The 21,785-nt window shown below is 44.4% G+C and overlaps 2 protein-coding genes across 3 annotated transcripts in view; one reads left to right on the top strand and one right to left on the bottom strand.

Moving 5' to 3' along the window:
* The first annotated feature begins 637 nt into the window (after window positions 1-637).
* On the top strand, window positions 638-16,423 carry LOC149371175 (proteasome inhibitor PI31 subunit-like). Its single transcript, XM_089564790.1, has 7 exons — window positions 638-968; window positions 1,587-1,739; window positions 5,854-5,933; window positions 8,726-8,896; window positions 9,865-10,017; window positions 14,457-14,540; window positions 16,326-16,423. The coding sequence occupies exons 1-7, from the start codon at window positions 759-761 to the stop codon at window positions 16,378-16,380; spliced, it is 906 nt and encodes a 301-aa protein (XP_089420916.1). The 5' UTR covers window positions 638-758; the 3' UTR covers window positions 16,381-16,423.
* A 398-nt stretch (window positions 16,424-16,821) lies between these two features.
* LOC149371174 (cholinesterase-like) overlaps window positions 16,822-21,785 on the bottom strand; it is a 31,284-nt gene continuing 26,320 nt past the window's right edge. The window contains exon 12 of one of the 2 annotated variants that reach the window (XM_089564756.1): window positions 16,822-21,142. In XM_089564756.1, coding sequence (XP_089420882.1) covers window positions 21,058-21,142 — 85 coding nt within the window. In that variant the 3' untranslated portion in view covers window positions 16,822-21,057. The remainder of the gene's footprint in view (window positions 21,143-21,785) is intronic. The other variant, XM_089564762.1, reaches the window with a different exon arrangement.

Genomic DNA, 21,785 nt, shown 5'->3' with positions numbered 1-21,785 from the left:
CGTTCCTCCCTTCCTGTACGGTGCGGTTCGGGTGTCCACAGAGATGACAGAGAATTACTGCGTAATTTCCTTTCCTCAAAAAGGGTCGCGTTCAAAGGGCAAGGCATCGCGCCGAACGGGTGGTGGCGTTCCGTGGACTGCCTGGCAGCGCTACAACACGCTATCGCGTTCCACTCCTAAAGGCGAAGCTTAAGCGTCATTAATTAGCAGTTAATTAGTATTTAGTCATTAATCAGTAATTAGTCACTAATTAGTAATTTGTCATTACTTCGTCATCAATTATGTGTGGCGTAATCCAGTGGTTATGCCCTTCATATTATGCCCGTAAACATTTCATGCTTACTCTACTCTCGGTTACGGGAGAGGCAGAGATTTTTTTTTTCTTCAAAATTTTACTATTTTTTGTTTTGTGAAATTTCTGCTATTTAAATGTAACATCAATAATTATAACTGCAAGACCAAAGCGCATCAGCGTCAGAGCTGGTAATTCGCGCACGGCGTGCGTTTCTGTTACTCTCCAGCTTTGCTCAAGTTTCGGTTCTGTAATCGTCCGATAAATGCAGTAATAAAAAAAAGCTGTTCACAACAACATAAATCAAAATATATAATTCCATTCGACTTTACATTTGACGGCGTATTTTTCTTCTTTATTATAGCGCTGAAAATCGCGCGCCTAAAATCGTTGGTTTTCAGTTGACACGGGGGCGCTGCCGCTGCTCTCATTTGGAACGGAACGGCGCACTAGCCGGCCGAAACCAATGCCGAAACCAAAGGAGACAAAAATTGCCAAAAGCGCTATGTCAGGCACCTGCACCGCGCCGCAGTCCAGTGCAGACAAGTATTTTGGACTGGAGCTGTTGTACAAGGCCTGTAAAGACAGCTTCAAGTCCAAGAGCGATGCGCTCGTCCTGCTGGTGCACTACCTGCTAGTGAGAAGCGGCAAGCGTTGCCAAGGGACTGGGGAAGACGTAAGTACCGAACGTAACTGTCCTCCATAGCTCTCGAACGTTGCGCTTTCCGCTTTTATCATGACGTCGTAGTGTTGTCAGTCCATGCAGACTGCTTCCCCCAGTGCGAAATTCACTGCAATACGAGCCTCGGAGCGGCGTCAGATACAAGTTACGTTCTTTCATTGTGTACGCACCGATGGGGGCTGCAACCGAAGAGTTTCGGAGTGTTGTTTACATTCACTGGTAGCTTAGTTCTGTGCAGTTCGCTGTTGAACAATTGAAGCATTGGCGCTGAATTTGGGTTTGTGATGCATCTCAATCACGATGCACTGTTTTAACTCCAGTTTTCGAACTTTCCTCTTACATAGCTTGTAAATATGTTTCTGCTTGCCGTACTATCTTGCGCGTTTATGCACTGCACAAATCGGCGCGAACTAATAGGATTGTCAGTACCCCTTAACTTATTTGGTGGTAGGACGGGCCCACTGTCGTCGTGCAATTGGTAGTGTTTAGAAACCTTGTCTTGTTTTTGGTCGCGCTGTTGGGACAAGTTCCGCTTGTCCGTTGTGGGTAGAAGTGTGCAAGTTGTGAGCACAGCGTTGATTTAAGCTTGCCCTTTCTGGCCCCCTGTTGCAGTGGAGCAAACCGCCTAAGAGCACGGAGCTCTTGCCTGCCGGTTGGAATGACAACCAGGCAGTGTACACCCTGCGCTATGCCTCCACCCAGGGCCCTGAGCGCTACGTCCTCAAGGTTATTCCGTCGGGCAGCTTTCTGCTGGTGAATGTCCTGGTAAGTAAGCGGGCTAGTGAACAGCTTGAAACTGCATAGGCAGTCCAGGCTAGCTTACAACACGCCAGTTTAGGTGGCTGGCTGGCGGTTCAAGTGAGCAGTACAAGTAAAAGGGGCCAAGTTTGAGGTCAGCATTTCGTATAGGGGTGTTGCAGCAGTGGGTAGTGTTATCAAGCGGCCATTGTGGGCCCATGGGCCCATATATCTTTCAACTTTATTGCCACCAGTTTGCAAAAATGGGGCACTTCAGCCACTCCACTGGAGTGAAATATAGAATCCATATAGTGCACCATTGAAGTGGGGTCTTGAAAGTAAATAATGTGAATGCAATTTGAGCAGCACGAGAGTGGTTACTGTCAACTATAGTGGTCTTTATTACATGCTTATTAGTGTGATTAATTGTTGCCAGAAAAGGCTGCTGCTGTTTGCTGGTCATTATAGTTTCACTTTACTAACTGTCTACTTAGAGGGGATACTGAGGCCACAGATATAGTGCAGTTGTATTTACTTAAGAAAAACCAGCCAAAAAGACAGGGACAAAGGAAAGACGAGGCACACACAACGACTGGACTATCAACTGTGCTTTATTGAAAAAACAAGCCAGTCTCCAAGAAAACCCAACAGAGCATGCGCAACTCAACGGCACCGCAAAACCAGCCCAAAAATCAAGAAACGCGATCTCGTAAGATAGTCAAACTGCGGTGTCAACGGGACAAGTAACCTAATTCTTTCTGCATCAGCGTGATAGAAGCCGTGCTAACACAGTTATCTCCATGATTGCTAATGTGAAATGCTTCGAGGATTTCCCGCTCAACCTTATCCTTGCCTCTACCGAGAAAAGTAACATTGGAAAACAACGGGTAGCACCCGCAATCGCGGCAATGGCGAGGCAAGTTTGCTCCGTCAGCCGGAGTCAGAGAGTTATGGTGCTCTCGTAGCCTTTCATTTATACACCGGCCAGTTTGACCGATGTAAACTTTTTCGCATGTCAGCGGTATCTTATAAACCACCCGTGTCGCACAAGGAACATAGCAGTTTTGATGCCGCGTCGAACAAACAGGTGGTCTAGTTCTGCCACGCGCGACACGTGAACAAAGGCTTGAAAGTTTGCAAGGAGCTCAGAGGGTGAAGAATTGCAAAGGTAATCGCCTCCAAATCTTTTTCTCCGCAAAATCTTTTTCTCCGCAAAAACGCACAAGACGGACTGCCCTTTGAGGGCCATTGTGACCGAGGCTGACACCTGGCAAAAGTTAGTGGGCCAGTATTTGCAGCGACACCTGCAGTCCCTTGATGTGCAGGACCCCTTCTACGTTGCAAGCGCAGCTGCTGTGGTTGAAGTACTCAGCGACGGCATTCCCGGAGCCAACGCTGGGTTTTCTATTGACATCGAAGACTTGTTTTACAGCATCCCTCATGACGAACTATTTGTTGCAGTGCGTGAAGTGATTGAACAGAACGGCCTAGTTGCCTTCCAAAATGCTTGTGGCATCTCCATCGATGCGTTCTTAGAACTGTTAACTACTTATCTTTCATCTACCCTTGTAGATTTTAAGGGCGGTCTGTTCATACAGAAAAAAGGAATCTGTATTGGTGCTAGCGTAGCTCCTATCTTGTGCCAAATTTTTTTAGCAAAGTTTGACAACACACTTTTAGGCTCTTTTCTTGACAAACGAGTGTGCAAAGTTTTTAGATATGTTGACGATTTCTTGATAATGTTAAATCTTTCACCGACTGACTCCTTGCATGAGGTCGTAGAAAATGTCTTAGAAGATTTTAAAGCTTGCTCAAGCTCCCTTTCTTTTACCTTTGAACTACCCGCTAACCAGTCGATTCGTTTTTTAGAACTTCAACTAACTTTTCGTGATGATGGCCATGTATGCTGGTGTTTTTTACCTAGGAGTAAGAAGGCTTTATTACCGTACTCGTCTGCACACTCAAAAGTCGTCAAGAGAGGGATTGCCATGAGCTGTTTTCGCAATGCTCTGCAGAAGAGTTGCCACCATTGCATGAAGTCAAGTTTCGACAACCAGGTTAAGCGTTTGCAAGAGGCCGGTTTCCCAAAACCGCTTTTGAATGCTGTGGCAGAGTCGTTGCTGCAAAGAATTAAGAGCCGTGACGAAAAGGTGGCTGACCCTACTAGGGCTGAAAGAAGAAAATTTGAGGTGATGCCTTATGTGCATGGGGCTTCCCACAATATCAAAAAAGTTGCTGCAAGACAAGGTGTCAATGTTGTCTTTTCTGCTCCTTGCAAACTTTCAAGCCTTTGTTCACGTGTCGCGCGTGGCAGAACTAGACCACCTGTTTGTTCGACGCGGCATCAAAACTGCTATGTTCCTTGTGCGACACGGGTGGTTTATAAGATACCGCTGACATGCGAAAAAGTTTACATCGGTCAAACTGGCCGGTGTATAAATGAAAGGCTACGAGAGCACCATAACTCTCTGACTCCGGCTGACGGAGCAAACTTGCCTCGCCATTGCCGCGATTGCGGGTGCTACCCGTTGTTTTCCAATGTTACTTTTCTCGGTAGAGGCAAGGATAAGGTTGAGCGGGAAATCCTCGAAGCATTTCACATTAGCAATCATGGAGATAACTGTGTTAGCACGGCTTCTATCACGTTGATGCAGAAAGAATTAGGTTACTTGTCCCGTTGACACCGCAGTTTGACTATCTTACGAGATCGCGTTTCTTGATTTTTGGGCTGGTTTTGCGGTGCCGTTGAGTTGCGCATGCTCTGTTGGGTTTTCTTGGAGACTGGCTTGTTTTTTCAATAAAGCACAGTTGATAGTCCAGTCGTTGTGTGTGCCTCGTCTCTCCTTTGTCCCTGTCTTTTTGGCTGGTTTTTCTTAAGTATAATGTACCAACTAACCCAGATTTCAACTCTTCTGCAGTTGTATCATGATAATTGTTTTGTTTTTCATAATTAGTTGTTTTGAGGAGTGCATTATATTTCAGGACAGTGTGGCCATGCATGCGTGATTTGTGTTAATTTGACAGGGCTTCAAGTGAATTGTGATTGTTGTTTAACGCTGTCAAGTGAGGTCTTTGAGGGTGCACCAAACGGTTTTCTCTGTGCATCAGAACTTTCTTCCGTTTTTGAAAAGCAGGAAAGCCAAGGTTGAATTCATTGGCACTCGCAAACACTGTGTGTAATGAGAGTATGTTGACTGTTATCAGAGACTCGTGCTGTTTAGCCAAGCCAGCGTGACCAAGTTGGCCTTCAAAGTCCATCCCAAATCTCTCCTGAAATAGTTATGGCTGTAACATTATGGATAATGTCACCACTTGCATTGGGAGTGCAAGAAGTACAAATGGTTTCATGGAGGAATGTATTTAAGTAAACATGAAATGAAGTGAACATGGTCTAAACGGTGAGCACTCCAGTTGCTGGAAACATAGAACATGAAATCTTTAGTGTCCTTTTGAGGACAGTCATTTAACACATAGCTGAATTTGGGTAAGTGTAGCAGTGTTGTCAGTAGTGGAAAAACCATGTTTGCAAAGGAAAAGCAACTTAAATGCTTTAAATAAAGGGAGACTGAGGGCAAATTGAAGTTTACCTGCATCGATAGGCTACCGCCTTCTAAGGACATTGAGGCTACTATGACTGAAAATGGGTCTTTTGTAAATAGAGAAGGTCAGTAAGTGAAATGCAGGTATTACCACTACCTTCCACTTTTGTAAGCTAACTGTAATGTCTTCAAAAGAGTTCTTGTGTGTGGATCTTTAAGGCTAGGTTACATCACAGTTCACTCCCAAACGATCACCATGGGTGAGTTGTTCAGCCTTGACATTACACATGTGACTTGACTGGTGGGAGGGGAAAAACTTTTACGTTATGAAAGCGAATTTTCTGAGCAATAAATATGTTTGCAACCGAACAAACATCAGCATCGCCTGAAGAAGTTAAAGAACGAAAACTGGATGGAGTTCTCCCAAGTGCCCCCTTAAGTTACATAACTGCAGGTTTAATAAACGTTAATAGTGGAGAATTGCATTAGCAGAACTTAACAATGCCAGCGCATTTGGCCATTGATATTTCATTACACCAGTCTTCTGTTCGGGAAGTTTGCTTTGCTGATTGTTCCTGTTGTGGCTCAATTTTTTCTACCAGAACGTCCGCAAGGAGAGGACAGCCTCGACTAACGTCACCACAGAGAAGTTCTCGACGGGCGAGTTTGAAGACTTGTCCAGGTGTGTGTAGAAACAGACCCTGGAGGTTGGTGCTTGCACCACTGCGAGTGCATTTGCTCTTCAAAATATAATTGAAATTGAAATTGAACTTTATTCCGTCGAGGCGGAAAGGGACTCGAACAAAAGTGAAAACATATCACTTGACGTGGTTCGAGCCCCCATTTACAAGGCATACAGCAGTTGCACATTTACATGTATAGCAGCATAGAAAGTGAGTCAAGACTTTCTTGTCTGAAAAGAAAAAAAAACGCATTTTACACAACAATAAGATATCCCCATCACATCAAGACCAGCATAATACACCCGAGAAAAGAAAAATATCATTATACAATTATAGCGAGCATAACCATCACTCTTGTTGTGTAAAAAAATTCTTCAGAGTTTGGGTGCTAACACTTTAGATATTAATATCGTGTTTATGGAGATAATTTAACAAGGTTGGAAGTGAATATTCGAGCATTTGACGGCTGATGGTTGTGCGTATGAATGGAATTTTCCAAATTTCAGATGACCGCGATGTAGATCTACCTTCTCTTAAACTTAGATTTGATATGGTTTGAATGAGGACCTCATTGTTTTGGACATCCTGTTTATATCTTTTGGCTAAAATATAAGAGTAGAGCCGATGCACAGAAAGTACTTTGAATTGCGTAAAGATTTCTAGTGTGTGCATAACTTCCTAATGTGCCTGGCCTTAACTTCCCTATTGAGAGAAGTCATGCTTAATGTGCATGACTTGCACATGCATAGTGTATGATATGAGGGGTGCAACTGCATGTGATTTTATGCCCTCTGAAAAGCCCGCAGCATAACTGATCAGGTAGTGCATTTAGGGCCTAGTTAATATTGGTTTGTTTAGCACAAAAAAGTGGCCCTAAAACGATTCAGTAAATAATCTGCCTTTTTGTTAATGGAAGTGCTAACTTTAACAGAGCAGCCTGGGACAGAGAGACAGTGAACATAACGATGAAACAAACAAAACGAGGTATTAATCTGTGCAGTAGATTGCTGTATATTGCTGTGCTCTGTATTGTATATTGTGCTCTCATGAGTATTTTATATTGAGTGTATGTATTGTATATTGTGCACTTATGAAACGTTGTGCCTTTACGTGCACAGGGTCTGTACGGTTTCGCACAAAAGGTATTATGTTCTATCCTGTAGTCAGCTGAAATCCTGCTGTCATTTTTTGAAACGTATTCACATACGTCTGTCAGAAATGGCTACAGTTGAACCCGGATGTGTCAAAATCAAAGGGAGTTGCGACGTAGTTGAATGTACTATTCATAACTCGATGCATAAAATGTGCCAAAAGACTAGCTTATCAGTGGCACGCTTCTTGCAGCTAAGTGTTGGCGTCCAGCTTGCTGGTAGTATTCTGCTCGCTGGGGCATTGCTACTGTTAACGTGCTCTGCTTGGAAGCTGCAGGCGATGGTGCTTTAGAACTAGCCACTGCCTATCCTAAGATGTCTAATCCTGTCCTCTGTACACTAAAGATAGAATAATCTCATTACAATTAAGGTACTGTTAGCTTCTGCTCCGTCTTTGACAGCGAAGCACAGCAGGCGAGCGCTGCTGCCAGGCTTTAGTCATCTTTAGTTAGGTTGGCTTCACTGCACAACAGTGATGTAGCATGGAAAAGGCCACCCTCAAGCACACCGCGTTCACCTCGTCGTGAGGTTTCACAGCACCAGCGCTGCCAGCAAGTGCCCAAGGCTGCGCAGTCAACCTGTCTCTGCATGTGAAAAGTGAACGAAGAACACTGTTAGAAGCACCACATGCAGGGCGCAGTACATCATTCGGTATATCAAATGTTCCCCTGAACCCGAATTCGATAAACATGGACAGTAGTGCTATAGATATGCATGGAATTTCAAGGGGATGTCCTGACTGTTTGATATAAACAGTAATTAGATTTATCTGGGTTTGATTTGATATTTCTAAGCCTGGCTGTATTGGCCAGCTTTCTTTAGACATACAAGCAATTGGTGCCAGCCTATAGAGATGGCTGCTAGTGAAGTTTGGGCAAAAACAAAGCACTAAGAAATGTAAAAAGGCAACAAAAAGCTGTACTTTGTCTTTTCACAAATGTGCGGCATTGTTCGCTTGTGATGAAGACATACGTTACTTAATTAGTACCTGATTTTAGGAGGCTTGTGCACTTGGGTTTGTCAGTCATTAAAATGTTTTCGTAAGTGTGCGAGAACCCCATTCAGGCCTCAGTCAGGCCTTACTCAAGCTATGCTCTCATCTCTTTCGAGATCCTGATGATAAGTAGCAGGCAAGCCTTGTTGATTTGAAAAGAAAAGTTGGGATGGGCAATACTCATACTAACCAGCTCTATAATGTTTTGTACCGGACTCATCCTAACCAGTTCAATTATGTAGTGGTAAAGGTGTTGACAAATGTATATGCAACACAGCACTCGGATTCATTTTGGGTAGACTGGAGAGGTGTTACTAACATGCATGGCATTATTGAAGACCACCCACGTCAGTGTGATTGCGAATCAGGTTGCAATCCAGGCAGAACTGTGCAAGTCGTCCTGCGCTAACAGTTCCGGGTCAATATATGAACGTTTTCTATAGAACACTTGCCATCATTTTCAACTTGATTTCATCCACTGGTAGACAGTAGCTTCTCCCAATCCTGTCAAATTCTCCCTGTCCCACGGCAGCCACAAGCATCCTATCCCAGCGGACTTTCCACCCAGTAGTACTCCCATCCGAGGACGCTTGCAGTGCTGCCCGTTGCAGCTTCCCTGAGACCTCTTTCCGTGTTGTCTGGGCAGGGCATACAAGAACCTGGACGACCTGGTGTCCAAGCTGAGCCAGGAGGTGGTCTCCGCTCTGGAGACAATAGACAGCACCAGCCAGGCCTCGGCATCGCGAGAGGCCTCGCGCAATGTGTCCCAGGAGAACAATCCCCTGCACATCCCTAGCAGGCAGCCCGGCATTGAGTGGTAAGCTCTTCTCTTTGCGGTGTAGTTAGGGCATGTCTTCTGGCCATTGTGCCATCCTTCTGTTCTCTGTGTTCACTGTTATGATTGTGGGTTGATCTATGATGACTCCTGGGGTGGTATTCTCCCGGTGTCGCCTTTTACGACATGTCGCCTTTGCTCTTCGCTGATTGGCTCGAGCCGCAGTGACGGTGGCGTGACGAAACGGACCCGCCTTCCTGCTACGTCATCATGACGTCGCCCCAATTTACTACGCTTAGTCGAACAACGGAATGCGCTGAAGCGATTCGTGCGGGCGACGGGCTAGGAAATTGATACTAGTCGCCATGGATCCCACTCTCCTTGCCTGGTTTTTGAGCCCCGAAGAAGATTGCCGTGTCCGCGGACATCGCGACCCGTTTGCTTTGACCGACGAAGCTTCTCGATGTCGCCGCGGCTATCGTGCGAGTCGGCACACGACAACACTGGGTCTCCTTTGCTCGCACTCCGTCGGAGCGAGCAGCAGTGAAGCAGGGATTCTTGCAGCGCGGCAAATTACCATCTGCTGTGCCGGGCTGCCGCTCGCCATGCGAACTTACTTTGCACCGTCGTGAACAGACGACGAAGCAGACGTTGCCCGCAGTGACGAGATGGCATTATAAGTACTCATTGACTGTAGTATGTGCATTATGCTGCTTGAAATAAAAAAATAATCATCTTTGCTATAATTAACAACTACTAATCAAAGATATGAAACTACTGCTGCTAGTGAATCAGCAGTGGTAAATTGTCGCTTCTCGGAGTGAATGAAAGCACCGCCGACGAAAGTGCCGGCGGTGTTTTCCGTTTCTTCAAGCAACTGTACGCACTTTTTTAGGCCCCGCCCTAATGCGACATGTCGCAAAAGGCGACACCGGGAGAATACCACCCCTGATATCAAGTGTCAAGTGAAGTTGCAGGCGAAGTTAGCGTACGCTGTTCCTTGCTGGCAGGACTCCACAGCAGGAGGTTCCACGGCTGGGCCAGCGAGACCTGGATCCATTCTACCACGGGCCACCCGGCGGTGGTGGCATGATCATGGACCCCCGGCAGCTGCCACGCCCACACCACTCGGACCCCGGTGTGGGCATCCCTGGCATCCCCAGGTGAGCTCACGCAATGCCTGTGGGCGTCAGGCTCTTGCTGTTGTACAGTCATGGACGAGCTAACACGAATTGGTGGAATGGCGACCAAAAACTAATGGTGGCATTGTGCAGCTGTGAGAACAGGAGCCGATAATGTGATAAGCTCCGCGGGTGCAGAGAAGCATGTCTGGGTCAGCATTATAGCTTTTAGGTAACCCATGGGGTGTCTTTGTTGCACCTTGTTGTGCCATTCCCTAGGATCCATTGCTTAGTTTCATAATGTGACTTCACTACCATCATCTCTGCTGGATCATCCACCCAAAATGAGATGAAGATAATACCCTCGTGTCGCTGTTTATCTCATTGTTAGTCTTTGTAGCTGTGCGGAGTCAACTTGCATCTTTTTCTGAGGGTGTGCTAGAGCGAGGAGTAATTTATTTGTTGCAGACGAATTCAGCAGGCTTCATTTCAAAATTGGAGCACTTTTTTTTGTCTTGGCTAGTGAATGCAGGGAATATTTCCCAAAAAGTGGGCTTGGAGTAATATCGACATTTGAGCGAGTTGGTACAGCATCTTGAAAAAAAAGAAGAAACATCGCAAAGGTGACGCACGTAGAAAGAACAGACCTCACAAGCACCGACTTGCAACTGATTGTTTATTCACAAAATGCAGAATAAATACATACAAAAAAACAAAAGAAAATAAATCAGTGAGGCGCGCCTAGATACGAAAACTCCCTTTCATGCAGGACAGCTGATGGGTCACTAACACATGTGTGCTCGTTCTTACAGATATGATAAGCCTCTGACATCTCCCTTGTTAATTGATTAGGATGCCGAAACAAAACTGTGGTTTGGTCAAGAAAAGGCTCACACCCGCAGCATTCACTGCAGTGCTTCGCTAGATTTGAAGAAGGTGGCTTCTTCAGAGATAGCTTATGCTCCTGCGAGTGCACATTCAGGCATTGGCCAGTTTGTCCTGGATACGAACTACCATGGGAGAGCGCAGTTTTGTAGACCACCGCTTTTTCACAAGCGATGTACTGGTTTACATGGTTCATTGCACATCCCCTAGCCCTGCCACGCACATCTACCAAAGTGTGTGCCGACCGTAGCACAGATTCTGCCAACATTTTTTGGGGCTGAAAATAGCATGTTGATACCGTACCTATTGCAGACATTTTTTAGTTGACTAGAGAAACTCATTTCTTTTCCCTTTCTTCTTCAGCAAAGAGGGGTGATAACCTCTTGGTATCTAACTTTCTTATGCACCTTATTGCTAGCAAGGGGCAGGACATCCTCAGGAAAACTAGCCAGCCTTAATCTGCCAAATTGTTCATGGAAACTCTCATTCATTGAGTCAGTACATGGCTTGTGCAAAGCGCGTTGCGGATGTAGTCAAAATTTTTAAAGAAAATGGATTTGGACTTGTGCTCACCTTCGAGACGCCCACTGATGACTGTTTGCAGTTCCTAGACATCAAACTCCGTTTTCAGCAGGGTCACGTGTGCTGGAAGTGTTCCTAGAGGTCAGTGAAGCTGCTCAGGACATTCCAAAATTGTAAAATGTGGCTTTGCTGTGACATCCCTGGAATCATCTGCTGTGATGATCTCGGACAAACGTAGTCAGAGTTACTCCGGAGCCTTCCACTGCATCTTTCTTATAACCCATGTACCACTTCGGCACTTTAACCATTCAGCCGCCAAATTAACTTGCCAAAATTGCCAAACTATTTTGGTCATTTTTGGCGAAAATGACTGTTGTCAGGCCTAAAACGTGCTCAAGGCGCAAGTGTGTTTCATGGGCAACTACCGCCCTCTAGCATAGAAAAATGGTAAGGGTTTAACGTAGTTAAACTTAGTAGACGTGTGACAATAGATGTTCATTCTTCAATTGAAGGGGACCCTTCAGCTCTGCCTTAAGGTCATGACGCGATATCTTTAGTGGGTTGATGCCCATATAAGCCAAACCTGGCAGGTGGCTGTTTCTGTCACAGCCTTCGGTAGGGATTGTGTGAACTATGTTGCGCTTCCAGAGCAACCTCTTGCGACCAATCATTAATTTAACTGCCACATACCAGGTTGTGATAAAGCCGCAAGGTTACGTGACCTAGGCGGCACGACGCCCTTCTCCCATTTAGAGATGTGAAGGCCTGAAAAAAACACTGCAATTTTGGAAAAAAACAGTTTTTTTTTTCGTTTATTTCAGACGAGGGAAAATGGAAAAAAACATTGAAAATTTCACAATGCAATTTCAAGGTTTTACGATTGCTTGCTTTTAGTTTAGGTTTTTGTTTTTGCGTTGAAAACAATTACAGCGTGCATCTTTGAACGATTGGAGGGCAGTCGTCATCGCCGGTGCTAGGTAGTGCTTTTTAAAACGTTCGTGCTACGAGTACGCGGGTTGAAGGCCAGGTCACATATATAAGATCCAGGCTTGACTTAAAAACACACTAAAACTTGAACTCACGGCTGAAGTAGAACAAAACGGCTGCAAATTCTACAGCGCTACACACACGGCATAAATAACATAGGCTGCTGTGCATGTAAGCGGTTTTAGCCAAAGACAAGCCTAGCTTCTTGATTTCCAACATAGCAGAGTACAGAACATTCGCAGGAATTTGGTACAGGACAGGGGTCTTCAGCGAAGCACGTGACCCTATCTACCTGGTGGCAAGGCCTTTACCCCAACCAGTCGCTAACTCGTCTGGCTTGCCAACTGCTGCAGATACCACCATCATCCGCCAGCTGCGAACAAACTGGTCACGTTTCGGGAATGTCCATACAAGGATTCACAACAGGATTTCAGGGGAACGCGTTCGAAAACTTGTGTATGTGCAGTCGAACCTAGCTGCGGACACAACTTCAATCCATGCTGCTGCGCGTAGTGCCACATCCAGCGACAGTGATTCTGAGTCCCATATGGAGTGACTTATAGATCAGTTTTCATGCTCCCTTTCTCAGTGCAATAGAACAAGAAGTTCGTTCCACAAATATGATATTTATACCTCCATATTCACATGAAGTGTAAATCATTATTTATCTTCTCGGTGTAATAGAACCAGAAGTTCGTTTCACAATATGACATCTATAACTGCATATTCGACTGAACTTCGAAGCATTATTATTTATTGTTGTGCTATTGCAAATAGATCTGTTTTTGTCATGTTTTGCAAAATTTCCAATTTTTCATGAAAAAAAACCCTGAAAAAAACGGTTTTTTTCACGCCATTCAAATTTTCCTGAAATTTTACATCTCCACTCCCATTGGCTGCACCTGGCGCAACGGTCCTCCGAACTTACCCGACTAACTCGTGTAAGTTCGGGTTAGTTCGGAGCACAAGACTAGACGACAAGATTCTTACTCGGGGTTGGTACATTTCGAGTCGTGCTTTCGCACTAAAAGTGCAACCAACACAATTGTCTACCATAGCTTAGTCTTTGGTGGTGGGAGCAGTGCAACATCGTGGATGAGCATATTGGTACAACCTCCCATGACAAGCAGCTTGGGATTGGTGGTTAAAGGGTTAAACTCCACATTCTACAATTCTTGAAGCCTACTTTTAAAAGGGCACCAAGGACAAACTGAAGTTGTTGAAGGTGGTGTGTATCTATCGATAGATTAGCGTATTAAAGCGACAAAGGTGCTGCTTTCTCATAAAACCTTTTACAAGCTAAAAAAGACTAGGAAGTGAAGTATGGGCGTTGCCATCAGCGGTCCAATTTGCAAATAAACTACGTGCAGCGAGTTATTGTGTGGATGTGGATCGCAGAGACTAGGTTACTCCACTCCATGCTTATGCAGTTCTCTTCGGTGTCGACATATCAAGTTTGAATCGCGTGGCCGGAAAATTTTTAAACTCAATTTCCTCAGCAACGTATCTGCTTTTTGCTGCCAGACAAACATCAACATTCCCTGAAAGAGCCAGAGAATTGAGTTTTGCTAACAACAAAAATTGGATGGAGTTTTCCTAGGTGGCTTTTTACGCCAGACGTGGCGGTTTCGTTGTTGCCTGCCTTGCACACCATTAAATAAATTACGGGGGGCACTTAAGACTGCTTACATGCTTTGAATGCGGAAGCATTGTCTCATCATGAGCCCTGCTTCAAGGTTCATTAAATATTTCTTCCTTTATAATGACACACCTACTCATTAGCATACAGCCATAAAGAAACACATACATTAGGTTCACCTTTATTCACCAAGAAGCCATGCAGTTTTGTGGCGTATGGGTTGCTGTAGATGTCACTATCTTGCGGTCTACAGCTGACATCGCACGAGGGCATGGCGACGTCACTGAGGAAGTTCGTGCAGTGGACGGCGACGGACGCCGGCTTTTGTGTTGATGGGACATAGGACATTTAGTGCTTTTGTATTAAAAGCTTAAAGCTACTTGTACCTGGTTGTTTTCCATGCCACTTGTGGAGCATACCAAGCACTTGTATCTTGATTTGTTCTCAGGGGATCCATTCCACCTGGGGCCAGGTTCGACCCCTTTGGGCCACCACGCCCTAATGTGCCAGGCCCAGCCATGCGGTTCAGTGTGTGAGTGTCATGGTTACACCTTTTCCTACCTACCTACTGCTTCTCCTTGGGTTTGAGCATCATCGGCTTTAGCATTTCCATGCTGTTGTGCTTGTATGGGAACCCATGAGGTTCAGTGTCATGAGAATGGACACCAAGTATTTGGCTACAGTAGAAAGTTGGAGCTTGTTTCACAGCGACCGCTGTATGTAAAACGCTCTCCAGCACAAGTGGCTTTGGAGTAGTATGTTGTACCCAAGAACTCCCCTCATTTAGCTCCTGGCTAACAAGATTGCTATTAGTGTTCTACATCTGAACCTGGATATATCCAGGTAATATATGTACGCACTTTTCAAATGCCACACAACTGCGTAACATGTCAAGTTTGTGTTTAGTGCCTCTTTTTTTGCTTGTTTTGAGTATTCATCATCTGCAGCTTGTCCTCCTGCTGAAATGATGGGCATTTCTGATTGGCTGCATGCAGCTTGTGCGAGCTGTAGAGCTGGAGTACAGCTGATGCTGGAGAACAGGCTGGCAGGCACTTACGAAACTCAGGCCCCTTTGTGGCTCATGTTGTGTTGCCTGTGCGATATGCTGGCTCTATGTCCGACACGAGCTTGATGCTATCATTGCTGCTGCAAGGCCTTAGTGCTGGAAAATCATTTCTTTTGTCTCTTCGATGGAATCAGACTCATGTATAAGGGTTTCTACATAACTATTGGCGTTCCTTTTTCTATCATTGTCCAATATCTTGTACTACTGCTTAGTGCTTACTTGTATATTGCTCTCTGGTATGCACTAATGAGATTCTACTGACTCTACTTACTGTTAAATATTTATATATCTGCTGGAATTAGACAAACACCATAATCACAGAGGTTTCCCTGTGTGTAAACTACTGTATTTACTCGAGTAATAAACCCATTTTTTTTTTCCAGAAAAGTTGACATCAGTTTTGGGAGAGGATTTATTACGCGGGGAGAAAAGTTTTGGCAGATTTTTTTGAGAGTCAGAATTTCATATCATACGTCCGTCGGCCCACCTGTCTGTCATCTACAAAAGCACGCAGTTAGCCACGTTCACTTCAAAAGGTGTTTTCTATCACAGCCGAGATTTGACGATTTTATGCTGGTCGACGGCACTGGGAAATCGTGGAGAGAGAAAGCGTACGTGCTGAACACCGGCCCCGAAAGTTAAGCGCGCATTCTTTAAGCGAGGTTAAAAAATTCGCAGGACACGAGTGTGTCACGCAAATGTTTAAGCACGTCAGCTGTGGTGCGAGAGGGCTTAAGCATTTTCGCTCCTGATCTCGAGTTCTAAAGATCTTGCTTCCTTCACAGCATTTCAATGCATAGGATGTTTTATAGCGTTCTAGTTTCTAGTTTAAAGTACTGCACTCCTCTCCGCTGTTGGAGCTCTTGCCGACTTTTTAAGCATACACCAAGTTCGCCGGGCACGCTATTCGGAGGAGGTGTGGTCAAAAAATAATCGCACTGCGATGTCATTGGCGTGCAGCAACTCAGCACACTGCCAGGGTCTGTGCTGCGGATGTCACAAAACTGAGCAATGTGTTAAGAAAAGCAAACACTTAAAAAAAAAAATCACTGACAAACGTGGGGAGTGGGTTCATTACAAGAGTAAACATTGGTATCCGGTCTGTTGGAAGAGTGAATTAGACTGCCAAAAGGTGACAGGAGTAATACACGACGCTGTTCATTTGCTATTCGTAAGCATGCTACTAATGCACCACTAGGAAGCTTGGTAGCTGCAGTTCAGTTTTGTGCTTCTCTTTTGTTCTCTTAACAGCCCGAATCCGGACCACCTCCCACCACCGCCGGACTATGACGACATGTTCAGCTGAGCCAACTATAATTGTTTTCTATAAACAATTTTATGACTCTGGACGATCCTTCCTCTTTTGTGTTCAGCGAAGTCAGCTGACACTTGGTATAAAACATCCTAATTCCACTTTGCTTCTGGTTGGCCTTGAAGCTCAAGGCCACGCTGTAATGCCTCTTCACTTCAGCGAGAGTAAATTTCATAATGAGACATTGAGTTTTGAACACTTTGAATTATGCTACGAAAGCGCTGTCTTCACACATTTTTGACCATAGGTGAACAAAACACGATTTAGGTCGACCTTTGTTACACAGTACGGCATCAGTGCCCCCTGTGGGCTCTTGTATACCAAATATGCCTTAGGTTGCTTTGTTTGTGTGGCCAGTTCATCCTCAAGTGTTTACATGGCCGCTGCACATTGCAAAGCTGTTTTTACTCTTGCGTTCAGAAATTCAAGGCAGAAAACAGTGTAAGATGCATGTTTATTTCAAGGTACATTGTCAGTGAATGTGGTCACAATCATTCATGCATGTAAAAGATTGGGCATTAGACATATGGTGTGCACAAAAGTTAAAATTGGACAATGTAAACACTGAAGAATGACACAAAACGCTTGCACATGGACGGAATTGCAGCGATTGCCACGTAAAACAGTGGCAGATGCACATCACACAACTAGATAGAATTCCTTTTGAAAAGGAATGATTCAACTAGTCGGTTTGCATGTATATAGTATTTACATACAGTTAAAAGGTGCACAATGTGCGGCAGTGCAAGAAATAGTGGATATCAAAGTAGTTGCTCTGTATACGTAAATTTTTACAGCACCGGTATTCAAAATGTATTCACATTCCTTGCATGATTGCACAGTTGCAGTTCTCAATTACTGTTCAAAACTCTCTTCCCAGAAAGTCCTATTCACTAGCTGGCCACTCATTGGTGAAAAAAGCGCCTCTTGTAAAAAAACCACTTTTTAGATGTTAGTTGCACACGCCTTTCCTTTATTTCACATTGAGGTCGAGTGCACAATTTGATTTCTAACTCTGAATGTGTTTTTCCTTTATCACTACAACTGGCTAAAGCCTCTTGAAATGACAGTATTAAGCTGTACACAAACTTGGCACAGTAGAAGAGTAAAGCTGACAGCAAAGATACAAACTCATTCAGGGAGAACGCATTAACAGAAAGCTGCGCCTGCAGCAGAAAAACTGCCATTTGAGTTCAGTTCTGCAGTCAGCATTGCAGACAAACATGCAACGTGATGTAAAAGTAGCTTTTCGTTTTGTAGTGCAATGGATTCAAGCAAAAAGACTTGGTTTGACTAATGGTGCACTTGAAGACATCCTGGATTACAAATGAACCAAAGACAGAGCCTTTCCTCACGCTGAATGAAAGAATAAAGGGCTGTTTCAAAACCAAGCAAGATTTGTAACATGCATGCTAACAAGTTTCAGTCAAGGCAGCGAAACACCATAATACTCTTACATATGTGCTTTCTCTGGTTTGGACGGAATGCAGCTGTGCCTTTCACAGAAGAAAGAACAAATTTACAGGCACGGACTTTTGATATTTTGCTACGGGCCATGAAACTTCTGCATAATACTACAGGACAGCTTGATTGAGTGCCTGAAATTGGAGGGTACAGACTTCTTTTAAAAGAAGAGGAATTGGCACCATTCCAAACGCAGATAGCCTCAGAGATTGTCAACTCCGTGTGGTGTGCAATACATGCAGAAGCACTAGGAAAGCATAAAACTTGCACCTTTCCTGAATAAAAAAAAATGAATAAGCTGTGCTGCTCAATCATGTTCCAGTGCTTAAATTCATTAAACACTTCATTTATGATGCACCTAACACCAGGGGTAGCTTTAAAGGGGGGCACATGCCTCTTCAGTAATTTTTTTGCGGGCAAATTATGAAGAAAGAAACCTTTTCTAATGACAAAAGTTCAAGAAATGCAACTAGCCCTGCCCCTTGCAAGTGTCGCCCATAAATTCGCCCCTGCAGTGTTAGGCAGGGGCAGATTCAAGTGCAAGGATTCTTTCATGGCGGAAAGGCAAATTGCCCTCTGCAGCCCTGTAATTGACACAGGTGCCTCCCGTAGCAACTGGTTATTTTCCCAGTATGAAACCTTGAAGGTGGTTTCATAGCCAGTAACGGTGTCAAAGGACTCTAGTGCACGTAACTGTGCTAGCTTGGCATTGCGCTAAAATGGTTTGAGAAGTGTTAGTTCTATCCACTGAACGTTGCTGAAGTGCAATCACAATACACACACTTGAGCTACCCCAGACCAAGCACTTGCTGAAGTGTAACATTGAGGCACGCTTGTAAAAAAATGCATGAACCACAAAGAAGCGTTCAGTGTGTTCGCTACATCCAGTAGTTCGATGCGACAAAATTTGTGTGTAATGAATTTCCGTTTTTAGCATTTGTACACAACTTACAACCTGCAACAAATAAAAGCAGTGCTCTACTTACTGGTCAGAGTGTGAGGCAATGTGGCCAGCAATCTAAAATTGCATAGAGTATGTGATCACCCCTAGTTAAAAACGACGGACACCAAAATACTTTCACACATAGAGCCTGGAATGCAACAAACTCCCTACTTTCATGCTACTTTCATGGGCTTTTTTTTAGCCTCTGCTTGTTTGCCAACAACACACTTGCAGAGTTGCATTAACAGAAAACGGGCAAGTACAGCGATTTTTACAGGCACTGTAAAATCCTAGAAAAGCTTCTCCATAGCTGAGATACTTGTGGAGGACATGAAAGTTCCTTCTCACTTTAACTCTACAGATGCCAGTAGGAACAAGAACTGTCACAATTTGTATGTGGTTGTACTCGCTACAAATTCAACATATCCAATGCTCAGTTAAATAATTCATAACAATTACGCTGATAAACTTTACAACAGTTATGGGTAATTAATGAGAGCATGACACATTGTCTGCGTTCACTATATGCGAGTTTCACATTAGTTCATCACCATGTAAATTTCAAGATACAGGTCTAAAACATCCTTTCGGTTTTTTTAAGCCAGTTGATCGAAAGCATGTTGACCTTGTGTTAACATGAGAACCCTGCGAGACACAGTTGCCTCTGGTAATTGGCAGTGCTTGAACACTAAAAAATAGTATGGACATCCTGTACTTTCAGGTAAAGCCATGCATTATCACAATAGTGCGTTTGACAAGAGCTGCATTCATTAAAAAGCTGTAAAAAATAAGGGTCAAAATGTGGCTGCAGAAAAGTTGCATGGCAATAAAAAGCTTGCTTGAGACCTTCACAATTTAAAGTAAAAAAAAATGTGAGTGGTAAACTGGTACCATACTGTAAAAATGCTGACTCGCTCACCACTGCCAAAATAACCAGTTCCAGCTTTCTTCATTCACTATGACTAAACACTTGCACATGCTGTTTGAGTTATGGAATGTTTACTTAATTAATGCCACACTAAGCACTCAATTCACTTGCTCTTCTGTCGTCGAAACATGCCACACATGATGTTTGTGAATACTTTGGACTGAAAAAAAAAAAAAAAGTGAGTGAAATGGGCCTGACTTGGCTTTGTGACTTGGTGCTTGGAGATCGGGACGAGAGAAGCAGCAACATATCTCTGGCCGCCCTGAAGCAGGATACAGCTAAAGGATGATCAGACCCTTATAGCACAGAGTCCACTTTTCATTCTAGGCAGTAGTAACCTTCAAAGTTTCTTTTTTTTTTCTTGTTTAACATAACAGTTGGTGACATTTGCATCTGGCTTTTAGTGTAATGCTCTGCTGTGAGTGACCAAATTGCACAATACGTGGCATGAGCACGGAGCAGCAAAAGGCAAGCTGCCCACTTGTAATCGGCATAGGTCGCACTGCTGCTTAGCGTGTGATGCCTGCTTTCGTTAGAGATGCTGTACTACCTGTTGCCCTTGCCAGCTGATGGCCGTGAACACACATACCGATACTACCAAACACAATACCGGCTTAATAAAAGCATCAATCAATCAATCAATTACTGATGAACTGAGCACAGGGGACCTACAAAGCACATTCCTGGAAAATTTCGCCGGACATCTCAGCGCTTTTGGGCAGGCCTGAGGGTGAATGTACGTATATCCTACCATGAGGGTAACGCCATCTGTTCGCTATGATTTGGGGGGCTGCTCTCCTCTTGACTACCATTCAGAATCAAGACAGGTGAATGCACTGACAGAAAAGACGTCAGTAGAGCGTTGTCTGGGTGCTTGCTAATGACAAGCAACAAGGCACGAACTTAAACAAACAAAAAAAAACACTGAGGCAAAGGGAGGACGGAGCAAACCCACATGCTACCTCCGGGCCAGGGCCGGATGGAGCATTGTGACGCTTTCACAGGCAATGTTTGGAATGCAGCAAAGCACTGCTCACAATGTTCTGGTGAACTTTGCCGCATATGTGGCCGTGACAGCTCTCTCTCTTGTGCTGCAGTTTGCGTCAGAGGTTCCTTCTGACAACTCCTCTTGACTGGGTTGGCAGCTTCGCTTGGCTGTGTTCAGACGAAAGCGGCAGTCAGCTGTGGCGAGGCTCTTACCCATTGGCAAGCGGCCACAGACTCCTCGCGCCATCCCGATGTGATTCGCCCAGTGCACCCTAACCCACCTGCCACTGCCAGAGGACACAGAGTTCGAAAATAAGGACGGGAATGTGCTACCCTCTGCGGGCGGCTCTCACACACTGGTGTTCTTGAGAGACTTTAACTCCCCTTGATCTTCGGACGAAGCATATTTGTTTTTGAACTCCATTCTTCTTATGCTGCAAAAGGTGTGAAACAAGTCTCGAAACGCTAGGCCCCGCCACACATTCCTCTTCTGGCATGCAACTAGACAAAAGTGCTATATTACTGACCGAGTATGTCCATTTAGCAGAGTTTTAATGAGGGTGTAAATATTAAATCATACGTTTGCACTGCAACAAATCGTACTGAACTTAAAAGGCATCATTTATTATTCGTGTCCTCCATAGCCTCACGGTATTTCAAAGAGCCCTAATTTCAAAGCCCTAAGTTCAGAAACCATTCTCTGGATACTCCGTAACTATAAAGGTCAGAAATGCATGCACATTAGCATGCAAGTTACTACTACAGACAATTTCAATGTGATGTTAGCTAAAATGTTTGTGATTCAACCAACACGCTAACCTTAAGAAGGCTGCAAGATTAAAATTTTGCTGGTGTGCAGCCTTTTTTTGTGTTATTTGTAATAATGAAGTAGATTCAATAACTTTTTCGTATGGGCCTACAGCCAGGATAACTAGCATATTCCAAATACTATCCCGTCCACTGAAGCAGTATGGATGCACTACACCTTGCAGCATTATTACTTTTATCTGCATGCACATAGCCTAAAACGAAAATGATTCAAAACCTCTCAGGCAGGCTTCAAGTTTAAGTACCAGC

Source organism: Amblyomma mixtum, chromosome 1 (assembly GCF_055824585.1).
Source record: "Amblyomma mixtum isolate Tamu chromosome 1, ASM5582458v1, whole genome shotgun sequence".
NCBI lineage: Eukaryota > Metazoa > Arthropoda > Arachnida > Ixodida > Ixodidae > Amblyomma > Amblyomma mixtum.
The sequence above is the reverse complement of the archived record's forward strand: the minus strand, read 5'-3'. Positions and strand labels throughout refer to the sequence as shown.

Bases quoted from the DNA above. Each gene is read 5' to 3' on its own strand.
- LOC149371175 (XM_089564790.1), top strand. From the start codon at position 759: ATGCCGAAACCAAAGGAGACAAAAATTGCCAAAAGCGCTATGTCAGGC. The intron at 969-1,586 runs GTAAGTACCGAA...CCCCTGTTGCAG, and splicing joins GCCAAGGGACTGGGGAAGAC to TGGAGCAAACCGCCTAAGAG. The intron at 10,018-14,456 runs GTGAGCTCACGC...ATTTGTTCTCAG, and splicing joins GGCATCCCTGGCATCCCCAG to GGGATCCATTCCACCTGGGG.